Source organism: Mercurialis annua, linkage group LG3 (assembly GCF_937616625.2).
Source record: "Mercurialis annua linkage group LG3, ddMerAnnu1.2, whole genome shotgun sequence".
Classification (NCBI taxonomy): domain Eukaryota; kingdom Viridiplantae; phylum Streptophyta; class Magnoliopsida; order Malpighiales; family Euphorbiaceae; genus Mercurialis; species Mercurialis annua.
The window spans coordinates 69641482-69660019 of record NC_065572.1 but is presented as its reverse complement, the minus strand read 5'-3'; the positions used below and the strand labels follow the sequence as shown (position 1 = coordinate 69660019).

Sequence of the window (18538 nt, the reverse complement as noted above, 5' to 3'; positions counted from 1 at the left end):
TAGTTTTCAATCAACCTTGTGATTTGATCCATCACGACATTAGGCTTTTAATTTTATTCTCTTGGACAATTTATTGACTTTGCAGCTTTTTGCAACTTTTTCTCCTATTTCGCTCCTGATCAGAACTTCCTCTTCATTAATATATTTGTTTCGCCTTTGGCTTCGCCTATCGAGCTACTTCGCTCTTTGCCTCTCGGGCGTTGTTCGCTGGTTTTTGAGAGTTTTTTTTTGGTGTTTCTTTTGATTTCTTCTTTTTGATTGAGCCTTATTAGACCAAGCCTCTTTTTGGTTGCCGTGGTCCATTATTTTTGTAGACTTTTTCCAATTATGTAGTATATTTATCAAATTTCAATTTAAAAGCATAATTATGCACTAAAACCATAGAAAAGTGAAATTTAAACTAAAATACTAATTTATTTTCTTTTTGATTTTGAAATCAAAATAAATAACCGATAAAAAAATAAATAGATTTAAGAAGGAAAGACTTATCGTGATCGGTATTTTGTTGATAATAAGATAGTATCTCCGATTTGACAATCACGGACGTTGTCTTGGTGATTTTAGGAGATCCTTTGCAGAGATGTCGTTTGTTAGAGTTTTTTTTCTAAATTTTTCAAATTTGACCAGAGCTGCTTCCTTTAAAAATAATTTAATCTTCTATTATTTTTTCTCGTACCTCGAACGGAAATTTGATATTTGATATCTTTAAGGAAATAGATTTAGCTTTGTCCTCGTTTTTTTATAACAGTGTTTCGAATAAGATATAAAATGTCTCCAACGAGACACTGTCTAAGGTGACTTGACGTGTTTAAAGAAACTTAATGGTCATCCAAATTCGTTAATTGTGGCCAAATTACCTGCTTCCTCTATTCAATTTGGCTAACCATTCGATTTATTAATATGCCTGCTTTCTTATATCGATTTATAAATTACATGCTTCCTCTACTCATGACTGCTTACTTATTTCCTTTTTCACCTGCTTAATTCCTTTAATTAGCAGATCCATTAGATTTATTTGTTAGTTCTTTATAGGGGTATGCACGGATTCTGGATATTTCCAAAACCGAACCAAAAATATCCAGGGCTAAAAAATATCCGATAACCATTGACTTTTCTCGAACCGAATTGTACCGAAACTTTTATTAGTACGATTTTGGATCTTTTATAAATAACCGTACCGAAAACCAAACCGAACTGTACCGAATCGAAGTACCAAACTTACACCCGAAGAACCGAAATTATAGATATATATTATTCTATTTTTAATTTGATTATTATATTCGTATTAACTTTGAATTACTAAACATTAAAATTATTTTATAAAATTAAATAATATTGATTAAAAATATTAGTCTATATATATTAATTATCAATTTAGATAAAAACAAAATTACTTATATATTTTAATAAAAATTATATGAATTTGTCAAATATTTAAAAAATATTAATATTATTTTTTAAAAATTGATATGAACAATACATATTCATTATTTTCTATCATTGACCAAATTATATAGTTTTAATAAAAATGATACTCCCTCCGTCCCACTTTAGAAGTCCCATTTGACTTTACACACAGATTAAGAAAACATTAATTATTCTTGTCTTTTCATGTTTTTTCATGTTTTGCCCCTAATAATGATAGTGGAATTTTCCATAGAGCTCTTTTAAAATAGGGTAAAATGGGATATTCAATGGAAAACTATTCTAAAAATAGTAATAGGACTTTTTAAATGGGACATCCCAAAATAGAATATGAGACTTCTTAAATGGGACGGAGGGAGTATATTTTTAGATTTGAGAATAGATAAAAGTACCCTGATCAAATAATTAAAAAAGTAATATTAAATCGAACGATAATATACATGTTGTGCCTTTTTATTTTATTGATGATTATTTATTTGTGATAGTTAAAAATATATATAAAAATGAATGAATGAGTAGTTAATTAATTTTAGAAGTCAAAATAATATATTTTAATATAGTAGAGATCATATTTTAAAGGCCTAATCACTCAAAAACCCCTCACCTTTAAACTTTTTTTCAATCCCCACCCCGACGTTGAAAATTTGTCAATTTTACGCACTTTTGAATTTTCCGTTTTCAATTGTACCCCAATATTTTAATTTTTGTTAATTTTTTTACTTAAATGATGAAATCATTCAATTAATTAAGTCTAAACATGAAATTAAATTATTTTTTATTCAAAAAAGTACAAATAAGTCCTTTATTTTTAAAAACTAACTAAAAACCATAATCAAATTAACACTAATTTAAATTTTTAATTAATTTAACTAAATTTAAATAAATTTTAAAAATATACAATTAATATATGCGAGACATGGAGAATGTTTTTGTAATACCCCAAATATTTTAAAATAATTAAGTCGTGCCACGTGTCGTGAATTCCGATAAATTAAATTAAGAAGGATTTAATTTAATTATATCGGGAATAAAGAATAATACTTATTAAAAGGATTAGCGGGAATTCAGAAAATAACTTCGGAAATTAATATAAAATAAATTATAAATCCCGAGATAAGAATTATTTCGCCAAGATCCGCGAAACATTTTAAAGAAATTGTGATAAAAGTTTCAGGTCAATTGGAGACCTTTCAAAATTTGGACGCGGATGTGTTTTGGGTTAATTTGCAAATTTTAAGAAGTTTAAGGGCTAAAATAAAAATTAGCCAATTGAGCCTCAAGAATAGAAATTAGAGGATTATTGACGGGAAATAATAATTTTAGAATCGTATTATTTATTTGGATAAAAGTAATACGTACGTAATTGAGTTAAAGTAATGGTTAAGTTAAAATAGAAAGTTTAATAGAGAATTGGTTTAAGTTAAAGAGTTCAAGGACCAAAAGCGACAATTAGCCATATATATATAACTTCATCAGTAAGAGATGAAGTATCCAGAAGCCATCCAAAACCATTTTTATTTCTCTCGTTCGTTCTCGACGGTTCGCCGCGCGGTTTCCGTTTCTCGTCCGTTTTCGACGTTCTATAACTCGAATCGATCGTATTTCAACCGGTAATCAAGGTAAGCTCGTCGTTTTAGTGTTTGGTTGAGTGAATTTGAAGGAATATCGATTTAAAGTTTAAGGTTTCGAGCGGTTTTGTTATTTTAACGATTTTGAATTCGATTTTTGACGTTTTAAGCTTGGATTGTATGTTGTGGATGTTTCTAAGCATTGTAGCATCATTGGGAATGTGAAATTGGTCGTTTTTGAGCTAAAACACGTCGGAATCAAGTTTCGGAGTAGGAATCACGTCCTCACGACGTGAGGATGCTCCTCATGACGTGAGGAGCTCCCTCACGACGTGAGGCTTGTGCCTCACGACGTGAGGATTGTCCCTCACGACGTGAGGATTGTCCCTCACGACGTGAGGGCATGCCTCACGACGTGAGAAAGGCCCTCACGACGTGAGGAGGGCCTGGCACGACATGCCAAACCCATTTTGAGATGGGGAATGCATTCCGAGATCCGACGCGATGTATTTCAGCTTGGTTTTGACCTATGGACTTTGAAAAAGTGAAATTTGGACACAATACATGAGAATGGATTCGGAAAGAGATACGATTCATAAACGAGTTAGAAACCATTAATCGGAATATTGCGTGAGGAGCACAACTGTTAATAAGTTTAACGTGTCGTGTCTCGAGTCTAGAGTTAATCTTAGAATAGGACTCTGATATCAGTCAAATGTTTTAAAAAATTTGTTTTAGATCCGGCGAGGCAAGAAGCAGCTGGACCAGTAGTTCGGGAAGCTGTACGTTCTAAAGCCCCGACGTATTTTGGATAAGCGTTTTTTGTGAGTTTATATGATTTGCTTTTAAAGTATTTACTTAAGCAATTATTTTATATTGCTTATTATTTGAACTGCATGTTTTATATGCGAAACTTTTATACGAATTGCATATGCTTGATTTGAAACCAGTATTGATCCGATGGAACGTGCTACCTATTGGGCGACAATAGGACTGTGTGATCACCAGTTTTGATATAACTCAGCTGGGAGCTGATGATGAATATGACATTTATGATTGGGTTTATGATTTTGATACGAGAGAGCACTCGGCTACGGTGTAGTCTGGAGTCCCCGTATCTAGTGGCTGGGCCACCAGCGAGTTGGACTCGCAATTGATATTTATGATTGGGTTGATCGATCGATTATTAGTATGTTTGAGGATTAAGGTTTCATTCGGATCCTGTACTTGGCTGCATATGATTGATTACGATTTTATGTTTTATATGGATACTTATTAGTAAATGTATAAACTCACTCAGTATATCCCCATATACTGACCCCTCACAGTCTTTCTTTCAGGTCAAAGCAATTTAAAGGATGGACTTCCTTTCCTTCTTCCGGAAGTCTATGATAGTGAAAGAGTATGTCAAAGGATGTTTTCCTCGTAGAGCTGCAGTAGTCGGTAGATGTCTGTATGTAATGTCAGGTTTAAATTCAAACGGTATATTTAAATGGGTAACTCTGATTTGAGATAAAAGTATATATATATCATAATTGTTTATAAAGAACGTATTTTAACCGTTTGATTTCGGTAACCAATTTCCATGAGTGGAATTGGTCAAGATGTTGATTAGAGACAGGGCAGTGATGGACATGAGTTGTCGCTCGGTAAGACCCTAGTCTATAATAATGATTCGCGATGATTTTCAGAAAGTAGTAAAGATGTTTTGGTATTTATAATAATAAAGTTTAAAAAAGGTTTTCTGAAAATGTTTTATATAATATAATATATTTAATTCGCGAAACGTTTATAGTGATTTTAGGCTTGCTACGGGTTCCGGAGCTACCACTCCCGTTCCCTAGCGCCGGTCTCGGCTCAATAAATTGGGTCGTGACAGTTTTAAACAAATTTCCAAACGCAAAAGACGTTAATTTAATTTTTTAGGGTACAATTGAAACACAAAAATGCAAAATAGGGTAAAATTGATAAATTTTCAACGTCAGGGTATGATTGAAAAAGGGTTAAAAGGTCGGGGGTTTTTAAGACATTAGGCCTATTTTAAATAATACAATATTTGTTGTTCTATGATATATATACCGAACCGTACCAAACCATTAGGACCTAATCCCCAATTTTCGAACCGAACTGAATCGATTATTGGTACGGATCCGAAAATCCAATTTTTGATATCTCCGATTTTTGGTTTGGTTCCGAAGATTTGTCAATCCCCGGATTCTCCCGAACTGTGCTCACCCCTAGTTTTTAAGATTAATTTCGCTAGATGCCATCCTTCAATGAGAATTTATTTTGAGTTCAGAAAAACTCCTTTGAATTTTTAAGTTTTCAAGTTTTTCCCACAGACGGCGTTAATCCTGCAAAACAATGTAAATGACTAATCGAATGGTTTGTCCGATTAGCTCTCCGATGCTTAAGTTAGTTTAGATTTAAGGGAGAATATTTGTATTTATTGTAAGTTGTGTGTTTTAGGCATTGCTCAAGCTCCTTATATAGTGGTAGTGAGAGAATACCTTGCAGAATCTAAATAGGAAATAAATTCTTGTCTGACATGTAAATCTATATAGGAATGTGATTTCTAATAGAAATTTGTTTTCTGCTCTCTAGAAGATTAGTCTTATAGAATCTCTTTTATTTTCGGTATCAAATCATATTCAAATTCTTCGACGAGTCTCAAGATCGACTCGGTAGGCGAATCCCATCGGACTCGGTTCATAGTATTTTGGTTTCCATCAATGTTGGACAAAAGGGATTATTTAGTCTATCTAAAAATAAAAAGGGTTTAACTGTATTTAAAAGAAATAAAAGAGTTGATTTGTATTTTTACAAAAATTGGGAGAGTTGTTTTCTATCTTTTGCCTTTATTAAACTACCCAAAATTACAAGGGATAGAGAGAAATTATGCTTGCTGCTTTTTATCCCTCTCCCAACGACGATGAGGTGCGAAACTGAATTTGGAAAGAGTAAAGTTTGGATATTTTTGATGGGGTGATGCTGCCAATCTGGTCTGAATTCCTCTTCTCTCCCTATAAAACTTATTACTTTTTTTTAATCTTATTCCATGCCGAACCCTTGTTTCTTTCAATTGGGTTGAAGTCTTTTCCTTGTCAATTTCCCCAATTCAGAGAATTAGGTATCTTCCCATCATGATTATGTAAATTAATTTCCTTCTTAGTTAAATTAGAGAATAAAGTCTGTTCCTTTTCCATTTAGGAAACTATATGTATTCTTAATCCTTGTGCTATATGGATTCCCTGTGTCCTTATTTAATATCCTAAGTATGTATGTTTTTTGTTGAGTAAAAAATAATGGATGATAGACTAAGCGAGGATTTAGCAGTTGAAATTCTGTGTAGACTTCCGGTGAAGAGTCTGATGCAATGTAAGAGGGTTTCAAAAGGCTGGTACAACCTCATCTCGAATGTTTGTGTCCCCAACATTTCTCGCATTTCATCCACTACCCCTTCTGGTTTTTTGTTCACTTTTGTACGCCGAAAAATTTCCAGTTATCATAACGCCTATGTTTCTTATCCACAAGGTCGTTATTGTGATAACGATTGTTCAGGTTTTCTCAGATCTTGTATTGAACTTTTACCATGCAGACCCTATCAGCTGCAGGATGCTTGCAACGGCTTGCTTTTATTTTTTTCAGCAGATGGTCGCTATTACGTCTGCAACCCAACTACCAAGCAGTGCATTGCTGTTCCTTATGTCCAACGCAAATATAAATCTTATTTTGCTTCGCTTGTAATTGAAAATTTCATGTCGCCACACTACAAAATTATCCGGTTTCCTGATATAAAGTTCGGTTGTAGCTTTATAAAGCTTGATGTATTCTCTTCAGCTACTGGAAACTGGGTGAAGCAAAAGTTACGCATTGAACAATCGGTTTTTAGTTCTGTTAAGTGTATTGAGCGCACTGTTTATTTGAATGGAAAGCTATACAGGCAATCTATGTCAGAGTATCTCCTTTGTTTTGACTTGGACAATCTTATTGCTAAGGCCATTCAGCTGCCTGTTGCTAATTCTATAGGCAAGTTTGGCTTTATTGGCCTTTCCAAAGGGCAATTATATTATGCCAATCATGATTCTTCCAAATCCAATATTTGTTTTTGGATTCTTGAGGACTGTTTTTGGAGATTGAAGTATTGCCTTTCAATTAGTCATTTGATGTCTTTAAGTCCTCAAGTTAGAGAACTGTGCAAGGATGGCATCTCTACAAATTTTATGCCCTATGCTATTCATCCAAGTGCTGATATTGTTTTTCTTGGATTCCCTACTATGCTCCTCAGTTATAATTTTCAAGATGAAAATTTGGAAGTGATCTTTAAAATGGTCAAAGGCAGATTAATATACGGAGGCAAATATATGGTCTACCCTTACTCTCCCAGCTTTATAGTTCTCAACGACTTCACCAAGCACCCTCCTCAATCTTCATTGATTTAGGTATGTACATTTCGGCGTCATTAAATTGTTTTGGTTTGGAAAATATTATTCAACTTGTGTATCGGTCCCATGACAGTTTTGGTGTTAATCTATTGAAGACTAGCTTTAGTAATTTGTGTATGATCGAAAATTAAAAGATACAGAGAGTCGGAGACATCCCATTGATATCGCATGCTCTTGTTTTGTCTCTTATGTGGATAGATATTTACCAACCCAATATCTCCCAATAGGAAGTGTTTTTTAATTATAAATATTTTCTTGTAACATTTCTGTTAGACTTTAGCTTAGTCCTGTTTATAACATTTGTTTGGTAATGAGTCATCTCTCTTTGATTTGTTAAACATCTTTGAATGATTTATTTTTCACATTCAGTTTTCTGATTTCGATTTTTCAGGTCAGTCACTTGTGGTAGCAGGTTTTATCACTTGCTATGAAGCTGAAGACGCACTGCCTAGAGGAACTTGAAATGAAATAGAGTACTCTTGCAGTTTAGATGCTTGCAGATTTATGACTGATAATGACGGGCGGGTTATTATTGGATTGACAAACGTACAAGGTGATAACTGCAGCAGTAAGAGCTCTGATATGATATCCATACTTGTATGAGTAGGCATCCATCTATTTTCAAATGCAAAACTATAAAAGAAGGTTCTCTACATCTAAGAAAGAGTTTGCACTTTTGATTTGTTAGTTTCTGTTTCTTTTCCCGAGCAAAGTACTAGTATAGCAGCAAACTGAATGACTGCGCGAGGCCATAACTAACTCTTCTTACGTGGCTTGTTTTGATTAGTCCTCTGTATGTGTTTATAATGTGCTCTACTTCTGATGAATGATCTTACATTTGTTTAAATAGAAATCGTAAACTTCAATAGAATTGCGTGGAATCTGTTTTCATAAACTTCTTAAATGCTTGTTCTACTGCTTTTCACGCTGTTGGTAATTTAATTCTCTCATATTTTCTCTTCACTTTTAATTTCTCTTGCAAAAATGAAAATCTAGTAAAGTTTATGTCTTTAATATGTTTTTTTTGTATGGATTGTGTAGAGGAGGCACAGAATAGATTGAAACATTCAGGATATGTGCAAGTTTCAGAGAGAGATGGTTGGAATCTTGAACCTGGAAATAAATATGTTTTCACTAGGAATTACTCTACTATTGTTGCTTTTGCCATTGGTAAAGAGTGATGTTTTTCATCGTAATGGAAAAAGTTCCGGTAGCCGGACACGAACTAATTCAAATCATGATAGATTTACATAGCATTGTCATTACAACAATAACAATGATACAATCGGAGTGATATTGAAAACAATTTTCATGGCAAAAAAGTTATTGGATTTAGGGGTGTACAGTATTCGGTTGAAAATCGGTTGAAACCAAATTAACTGATTGAATCAAACCAAAAATTTAATGCGGTTTGGTTTTTTGTTAATTCGGTTCGGTTTTTATTTTTAAAAAGTTTGGTTAATTCGGTTTTGGATATGAAACTTCCAAATTAACCGAACCGACCAAACTGAATTATATATACTATAATGTTATTTTTATAATTTCTTTAAAAAACTAAGTTAATTATGTAATTTTTTTAGAACTTAGTTACTAAATGCCCTTAAAAGTGTATATTAATTATAATTTAGTATTAAAATAATTATTATTTTATTTTTTAATTTAAATAATTAATATTAATAAAATTTGGCCGGTTAACCGAAATAATATTTCAGTTTGGTTTTGGTTTGGTTTTAATATAATTCGGTTCGGTTTTAGCTATGGAGATTGCTAACATTTTGAGTTTGATTAATTCGACTTTGGTTCGGTTCGGTGACTAAACCGACCAATGCACATCCCTAATTGGATTTGATTAAAACGGTGACGTTTTATATTACGAAGTTTATGTTGATGGCACTTTTTACTATCCAAAAATAAAAAACTATGATGATGACGATGTAAATAAATATCCTTCCGCTGATGGTCTTGGTGATAATCATAAGTATAAGAGATTTTTTATTTTTATTTTCAAGATGGAAAATAGATAAAAAAAGGCAAATCTTACATCCTAGAGCTATAGAAACAAAATTAGATGTATCTGGCTTTAGCCTCTTGGGCCAAATTATGCGCCAAATGATTCTGTAACCTACTAATAAACGCAAAAGAATAGATATTATACAAAGGTTCAAGGTGTCAAATATCTTGACAAGTTTCCCAATTAACTGCTGAGGCACAAAAGCCAGAATTGACAGTGTGGGAAACTAGAATGGCTTCGCCTGAAAAGTTAACCGATCTCCAGTTCATGCTTATGGCCCAATTCATGAACTCATGAAGAGCGATGAATTCAAAAATTTCTGGGTCCCAAATAGATCGGATGATTGCAGAAAATCTCCCCAATATATGCCCTTCCTGATCAAAAGCCACTCCCACAATAGAGCCAAAATGATGCTCCACGCTTGTGCCTATATCATATTGGATTCTAACAACATGCTCCATCGGATCTAAAGTGCCTGAGATACCCTGGAGGGTCTCAAGCAGTAGAGGGTCCGGAAGGATTCTGTCTTCTACTGACTTCTTCTGACCCTTTGAAAATTCCTCCATTGATTTGAGAGCGATACAGACTGCATCTTCCACTGACCAAAAGCTTTTGGGAAAATTGTTAAGATATTTGACACCTTAAGCCTTTGTTTAATTTCTGTTCTTTTGCATTTATTAGTAGGTTACAGAATCATTTGGCGCATAATTTGGCCCAAGAGGCCAAAACCAGATACATATCATTTTGTTCCTATAGCTCTAGGATGTAAGATTTGCCTCTTCTATCTATTTTTTTATCTTGAAAAAAAAAAATCTCTCTTATACTTAGAGCATCCACAATGCAATGGTAAATTGCCATGCTAATGCTATAATTTGGCATTGAGCTTTAAAATCAATCTCTAATGCGATGCTATATTCGGTGCTAAATTTAGCATATGCTATATCATGTCTTAAATTTAGCATCAACTATAGCATACGCTAAACTTCAACAACCAATTAAAATTCATTGTTAATTATAATTTTTTACTATTACTTCTTTTTGTATTATTTATTTTAATTTCATTATTTATTTTAAATTATACTCTTTTTTTATTTTACAATTTTGATTAATTAAAAAAATAGACCACACGCCAATATATTAAATAATTTATAAAATAATTTATTTTTATATAATCCATCGATTATCTTAATAATTTTTTAGAAAAAAATCTCATTATTATATCAATTGAAAAATAAAATTTATGTTAAAATAATTTATAAAACATATAATTGAATTGTTTTTTTTTTTTAAAGTTGATATATATTTATGATAGTAAATAATTATAACATTTTTTAGCATTTTGCATTGAAGATAAAATTAGAATTGTATGCTAAATATAGTATTTTGTTACTTTTTCATGCTAAATTTAGCATATAAAATAACACTGCATTGCAGATGCTCTTATGATTATCACCAAGACCATCAGGGGACGAATATTTATTTACATCGTCATCACCGCAGTTATTTATTTTTGGATAGTAAAAAGTGCCATCAACATAAACTTCGTAATATAAAACGTCACCGTTTTAATCAAATCCAATTAGGAATTTGCATCGGTCGGTTTAGTCACCTAACCGAAATCGAATTAACCAAATCCAAAATGTTAGCAATCTCCATAACTAAAACCGTACCGAATTATAATAAAACCAAACCAAAACCGAACTGAAATATTATTTCGGTTAACCGAAATAGCCGAATTTTATTAATATTAATTATTAAAAAATAAAAAAATAATAATTTTAATACTAAATTATAATTAATGTACACTTTTAAGGGCATTTAGTAACTAAGTTCTAAAAAAATTACATAATTAACTTAGTTTTTTAAAGAAATTATAAAAATAACATTATAGTATATATAATTCAATTTGGTCGATTCGGTTAATTTGAAAGTTTCATATCCAAAACCGAATTAACCAAACTTTTTAAAAATAAAAACCAAAATGAATTAAATTTTTGGTTTGATTCGGTCAGTTAATTTGGTTTCAACCGAATACTGTACACCCCTAAATCCAATATTTTTTTTGCCATGAAAATTGTTTTCAATATCACTCCGATGATACAATACATTGTTATTGTTGTAATGACAATGCTGTGTAAATCTATCATGATTTGAATTAGTTCGTGTCCTGCTACCAAAACTTTTTCTGTTACGATGAAAAACATCACTCTCTACCAATGGCAAAAGCAACAATAGTAGAGTAATCCCTAGTGAAAACATATTTATTTCCAGGTTCAAGATTCCAACCATCTCTCTCTGAAACTTGCACATATCCTGAATGTTTCAATCTATTCTTTGCCTCCTCTACACAATCCATACAGAAAAAAAACATATTAAATACATAAACTTTACTAGATTTTCATTTTTGCAAGAGAAATTAAAAGTAAAGAGAAAATATGAGAGAATTAAATTACCAACAGCGTGAAAAGCAGTAGAACAAGCATTTAAGAAGTTCATGAAAACAGATTCCACGCAATTCTATTGAAGTTTACGATTTCTCTTAAAACAAATGTAAGATCATTCATCAGAAGTAGAGCACATTATAAACACATACAGAGGACTAATCAAAACAAGCCACGTAAGAAGAGTTAGTTATGGCCTCGCACAGTCATTCAGTTTGCTGCTATACTAGTACTTTGCGCGGGAAAAGAAACCGAAACTAACAAATCAAAAGTGCAAACTCTTTCTTAGATGTAGAGAACCTTCTTTTATAGTTTTGTTTTTGAAAATAGATGGATGCCTTATCATACAAGTATGGATATCATATCAGAGCTCTTACTGCTGCAGTTATCACCTTCATTATCAGTCATAAATCTGCAAGCATCTAAACTGCTAAATACTCCGTTTCATCTCAAATTCCTCTTGGCAGTGCGTCTTCAGCTTCATAGCAAGTGATAAAACCTAAAATAATGAAATCAGAAAACTGAATGTGAAAAATAAATCATTCAAAGATGGATAACAAATCAAAGAAAGATGACTCATTACCAAACAAATGTTATAAACAGGACTAATCTAAATGTTCCCCTGAAATTATATTGGGAGATCTTGGGTTGGTGAATATCTATCAGTATAAGAGACAAAACAAGAGCATATGATATCAATGCGCGATTTTCGATCATGTCTCCGACTCTTTGTATCTTTTATTTTTCAGTATAATTGTATATACAAATTACTAAAGCCAGTCTTCAATAAGTTGACACCAAAACTGTCATAATGGGACCAATACACTAGTTGAATAAACCAAAACAATTTACTGACACCGAAATGTACATACCTAAATCAATGAAGATCGAGGAGCGTGATTGGTGAAGTCGTTGAGAACAATAAAGCTGGGAGAGTAAAGGAAGACCGAATATTTGCCTCCGCATATTAATCTGCCTTTGACCATTTTAAAGATGACTTCCAATTTTCCATCTTGAAGATTATAACTGAGGAGCATAGTAGGGAATCCAAGAAATACAATATCAGCACTTGGATGAATAGCATAGGCCATAAAATTTGTAGAGATGCGATCCTTGCACAGTTCTCTAACTTGGGGACTTAAAGACATCAAATGACTAATTAAAATGCAATGCTTCAATCTCCAAAAACAGTCCTCAAGAATCCAAAAACAAAACTTAGATTTGGAAGAATCATGATTGGCATAATATAATAGCCCTTTGGAAAGGCCAATAAAGCCAAACTTGTCTATAGAATTAGCAACAGGTAGCAGAATTGCCTTAGCAATAAGATTGTCCAAGTCAAAACAAAGGAGATACTTCGACATAGATTGCCTGTATAGCTTCCCATTCAAATAAAGAGTGCGCTCAATAAACTTAACAGAACTAAAAACCGATTGTTCAATGCGTAACTTTTGCTTCACCCAGTTTCCAGTAGCTGAAGAGAATACATCAAGCTTTACAAAGCTACAACCGAACTTTATATCAGGAAACCGGATAATTTTGTATTGTGGCGACATGAAATTTTCAAAAACAAGCGAAGCAACATAAGATTTATATTTGCGTTGGACATAAGGAACAGCAATGCACTGCTTGGTAGTTGGGTTGCAGACGTAATGGCGACCATCTGCTGAAAAAAATAGTAAGTACTATGGAGAGAAGAGGAATTCAGACCAGATAGGCAGCATCGCCCCATCAAAAACATCCAAATACAGTTTCGCACCTCGTCGTCGCTGGGAGAGGGATGAAGCAGCAAGTATAATTTCTATCTTTCCCTTGTAATTTTGGATAGTAGAATAAACTAAGCTTTAAAAACTACATATTAATAATTTTAACAAATTACAATATACTATATTTTATTTAAATTCGAAATTTAAAAAAAATATTTATTTGGCAAAGTATTTAATATGAGTTGGACAAATTATTTATTAAAAATTTAAATAGAAATAAAATGATAAATGGTTAAAAAGGTAAAAATGAAAAGATTAAATATTCAAAAACATATCTATCAAACTTGAAACTTCTATTTTGTTCAAAAAAACTTGAAACTTCTATTCAAAATATAAATAAACTGAATTACTAAATACCACCCTCATTTACTAGCCACCGTCCCTGTTTTTTACATATTTGTCCTTTTTATGAAAATACAAAAAAAAACATTCTCTCCGCCTCATTCGAATCTGATAATGGACGACGCTTCGAATTCGTCTGAAAACGAACATCAAGAATCGGAATCAAGTATTCCATCCAATTCCGGGGTAATTTTTATCGCTTAAAATATTTAATTTCAATTTTTTTTTGATATATTTGCTGTATATCTGCAACAGAAACGCCCTAGGAAGGCGTTTTCAGTCTCTTGAAAACGCCTTCCATGGGTGTTTTCAGTCTCTTGAAAACGCCTTCCATGGGTGTTTTCAACATACTGAAAATGCCCTGCTAGGGTGTTTCCGCTGACAGAAAACGCCCTCCTAGGGCGTTTCTGCAGAAAACATATGCCAAAGGTGTTTCCGGTTGCCGCTGCTACGCCATCTTTTTTTTAAATAATGAATATTTGAATTGAAATTATTTAATTATTTATTATTAATAATAATAATAATAATAATAATAATGCAAATGTTAATATTAATTATATATATTTTACAGTTTTAGTTTGAAGATGTTGACGGTGATCATATCAAATACAGTGGACAATTCAATGACGCACAACTGTTTAAAGTGATTCTGAAGCGATTAAATGGGCTAAAACAATTGCTATCCAGATTATGTTCAAATTGGTTATATCTTCTCACGAAAATGGGGGGACTCAGAAGATTTTGAGATGTTCACGGGGTAAACGGTATTCAGGCTCTTTGGCGAATTCTTCTTCATGAAAAAATACCAAGACGAAAGCGTTCAAATGCCCATTATCAGTTGTGGTGTTATTTTATAAAAAAATCATGGGTTGTCATTGTAAGACTTGGGATAAAGAGTATGCACTGCCATAATTTAGCAGTGTCTCCTGAGGGACATCGGCAGATGAGTGGACTAAGTCTGGCGTCCAAACTCATTGTGCGGGATATGAGTGCGGCTCAAATTAAGTCGTGTGCTATTTTGGCATCCCTTCAGGAGAATAATCCATTAGATAACCCCACACGAAGACAAGTGTACAACTACAGAGATAGTCCGATGAGGTCCAGTTTTGAGGGTAGAGACGTGGAGGGGCAGTTTTATCATCTAGCCGTGGAGAGGAAATATGTACAATGGACCAGTGTTTTAAAAACCGAACCGGTGGTCGAACCGGTGGCCGAACAGGTGAGGCCACCGGTTTCCGGTTCAACCGGTTTAATAAATTAAAAAAATTTGAAAAAAATTCCCTTTGACCGGTTTTTACCGGTCCAATGCGGTTCAACACCCGGTTTTTTACCGGTTCATACCGGTCCAATCCGGTCCAACCAAAAGATCCGGTTTTTTGCCTTTTCAGACCGGACTACTTACCAGTTCGCGGTTCAACCTGTCCGACCGGCCGGTCCGATTTTTAAAACACTGCAATGGACGCTTGCTGATTAGGATACGAATGCGTTGACTCACTTTTTTTAGCGCATCCAGACTGTGTGAAGTTACTACAACGCTACTATTAGGTCATCGGTATGAATTCCACCTACAAAACTAGCAAGTACAACATATGAGATTAACCTGCAAAACATGACCCAGAGGCTAATCAATAATCAATCTTCAAAGAAAGTAAATAATCAACCATCAAAGCATTATTTTTTATACTACCTATCATCTTTCCATATGAGATTAACCTGCAAAACAGGCAAAACCATGGTAGCTTTAAGAGTTCTAGCAATGACAACCGCGTCAACAATCTGAACTCTCTGTTGATTCACTCCACCTGAAGCAACAACAACCAAGAATCTTCTCTTCTCCTTAAAAATTCTCGAAGATTCCTTCCGATAATTGATACAAAAGTCCAATCAAGTTTTATACCCTTTCACATCACGCTGCTCCCAAAAATTCTACTCTCCTCCTTCGACACATTCCCACTAATCTCTTGCGCCGTGTAGACACCTATTTTTTGGACAAGTAAAAAGTGATAAGAAACTGAAGCGGCTAATGATGATTTCCAGAGAAATCTGTTCGGGTGACGAGCTTTCGATTTGCTTGCTGGAATCTAAGTAGGCGTGTCACGACCCATTTTCATGAATCGTGACCGGCGCTAGGGTATGGGTATGGTTGTACCAAAACCCGTAGCTAGCCTTGCAGATAACCAATTTATAACATTTAAAACAATGTACCTGCAGAAAACCACATGCTCGGGGAAACCGAGACTCCAACCTAGTCTAGCAGTACATTTAAGCAACATATATTCAAAGCATACTTAATTTCAAATTAAACTCCAACAACATGGCAAATCAATATATAATACCAAAGTTACTGTAATCATGCCAAAGCTGATAAAATCATAGTTGATCTATATCAACAAACAATAGTCTAAAACAATAAGTATAAGACTAAAACATAAATAATCCAATACTACTACTGCGGTCTAAGAGTTTAAAACAGTTCGACTCTTTTATTTTGAAAATAAATAAAGAACCTCCGAGAATGAAGAAACGGAGATCGACAAAAGCTCAAATCACAAACCTGGAAAATTTGGGAAAACAACGGGGTCAGATTTACTGAGTAGAGTTTATATAACCATTTACATTTATTAAGTTAAAAACCTTTAAAACGTTTAATAAAACATTTTCATTATGGATTATCAATGAAACCCTAAACCACAATTCTAAATCCATTGTCGTGTCGGTGAGACGTATCTCAATAACCGATCCCCGACTAACACTTAATAAATAGTGAGCCCAGGAGACGTATCTTCCACCGGTGCCCTCACTAAGGTGAGACGTATCTCAAACCTACCTCAATACCATAATCATTACCGGTGCGCACGCAGTTCCGATGATGCCCATCGAGTAGCACGTTCCAAATCAAATCCACAATGCCGAAAAACAGTTCAAAAGCTGTTTATACATATACATATACATATACAAAATATAATATTTGCTTAATAAAGAGGTAAATAGAGATATAAACTCACTGCTTGCTATTCCACGTGAAACTTGACAAGCAATCTAACTCTGGTTCGCCTCTGAAGTACGAACAGTCGACGAGTCTAAATAAAATATTAAAATCATAATTAAAATCAGACCCTAACTCTAAAGAGTACTAAACACCACGTAGGACTAGCACAACACAATACCAAGTCACATTTAATAGCACCTATATTAAATGCATTCCAAAATAACCCAGTTATAGAGTACAAATCATATAAATATATTTAAAATGATTCGTAAAATAATTTAATTAAATTAACCCAAGTTAAAATCCATATCAGTGAGTCAGCCGAGTTACTAAAAACTACCAAGCTTCTTCCCACTAATCGGGCGACCACAGTCTAACCCAAACCAAAACTTATTAAATTTATAAATCCGAATTTATAAATTAAATACTTGATAAAAATAATTATCTATATTAAAATAGAATTTAATATCTTCTAATTCAAGTAACCCAAGTTACGATTTAAACTTAACCATTTTAAGTTTATAAAGTTTAGGGACTAAACTGTACTTTAGCCGATTTAGGTTCAAAAATGTTTAGGGGCTAAACTGTAATTTAGCCAATTTGATATTCGAAATCAAATTTAACTACTCATTTTCAATTTACTAAATTATAAATCAAATAAACGTCCAAAAATTATCCTATTGATAAAAACTTAACTTAAATAAGTTTTTTAGAAACTTTTCGGGGCTAAACTGCAAATTAGCCAAATTGACATGCTTAGCCAATAATCCTAAAATAAAATAATAACCCGAGTAATTATATGACTTTAGACTATAAAATAATTATCGTTTTTAAAATGTAATAATAATAAAAACGATATAAATTTAAATCGACACTAATAATATTATTAGATTTAAATAATTTTATCGATTAGAATTTTAGAAGTGAAAACGATAATTGAAAGTCCGGATACAAATCAATATTAATTCAATGATCTTTGATTAAACAATCCCTAAGACCCCAATAAAAAAAGTTAAAACCCATTTGATTTTACTTAAAAAGAAAACGAAGCCAAACCAAGCAAAAAAAAGAACAAACAAGCCAATGATGTACTTCTAGTTGCAGTAACCATAACACATGCATATTTTAATAATGAACATCCATATAAAATAATGAAAAATGGCCAAATAGTTTGAAAGAATAAGTTGCCGCCAAATACCACATAATTAACAACTTCAACATCCACCTTAAAACCATAACAATTCCTATTAAGCCTAACCATATAATCTCACAGTAATAAAAATCAATTCCGTGAGCAAGAATCAATCGGCAGAATGGTGGGTAACAATAACAAAGTTGCAGACAATGAACGATTCATGCGAACTCAAAGGAAACCAAGCCTAACGTTTCTAATCAACGACTATGATATCAACATCTCATAATAATATTATGAAATCATCAAACAATGACAGCAAATAAACGATAAGAAACGGCAGCAAATAATTCAAAGCGATGAACCGTCGTGACGCTTAAACGAATTAGATTTACGTACCGTTTTCGAATTTCAACACG

At 33.0% G+C, this 18538-nt stretch overlaps 2 protein-coding genes across 3 annotated transcripts; one reads left to right on the top strand and one right to left on the bottom strand.

The window, feature by feature from the left end:
• The first annotated feature begins 5884 nt into the window (after positions 1 to 5884).
• Positions 5885 to 8309, top strand: LOC126672090 (F-box protein At5g07610-like). Of its 2 annotated transcripts, none has more exons than XM_050365996.2 (2): positions 5885 to 7435; positions 7835 to 8309. In XM_050365996.2, exon 1 carries the CDS (start codon positions 6299 to 6301, stop codon positions 7433 to 7435), a length of 1137 nt encoding a protein of 378 aa, XP_050221953.1. In that variant the 5' UTR covers positions 5885 to 6298; the 3' UTR covers positions 7835 to 8309. The 2 variants fall into 2 exon arrangements, with proteins under 2 accessions (XP_050221953.1, XP_050221950.1); XM_050365993.2 differs by having other exon boundaries at positions 5886 to 7435; positions 7830 to 8309.
• Positions 8310 to 11931: 3622 nt separating this feature from the next.
• LOC130015298 (uncharacterized) lies at positions 11932 to 18248 on the bottom strand. The gene is made up of 9 exons (XM_056105096.1): positions 18080 to 18248; positions 15909 to 15976; positions 15686 to 15855; positions 15538 to 15598; positions 14238 to 14405; positions 14075 to 14134; positions 13640 to 13741; positions 12763 to 13575; positions 11932 to 12389 (listed from the first exon to the last, which is right to left on the bottom strand). The coding sequence occupies exons 1-8, from the start codon at positions 18246 to 18248 to the stop codon at positions 12763 to 12765; spliced, it is 1611 nt and encodes a 536-aa protein (XP_055961071.1). The 3' UTR covers positions 11932 to 12389.
• Positions 18249 to 18538: the final 290 nt, after the last annotated feature.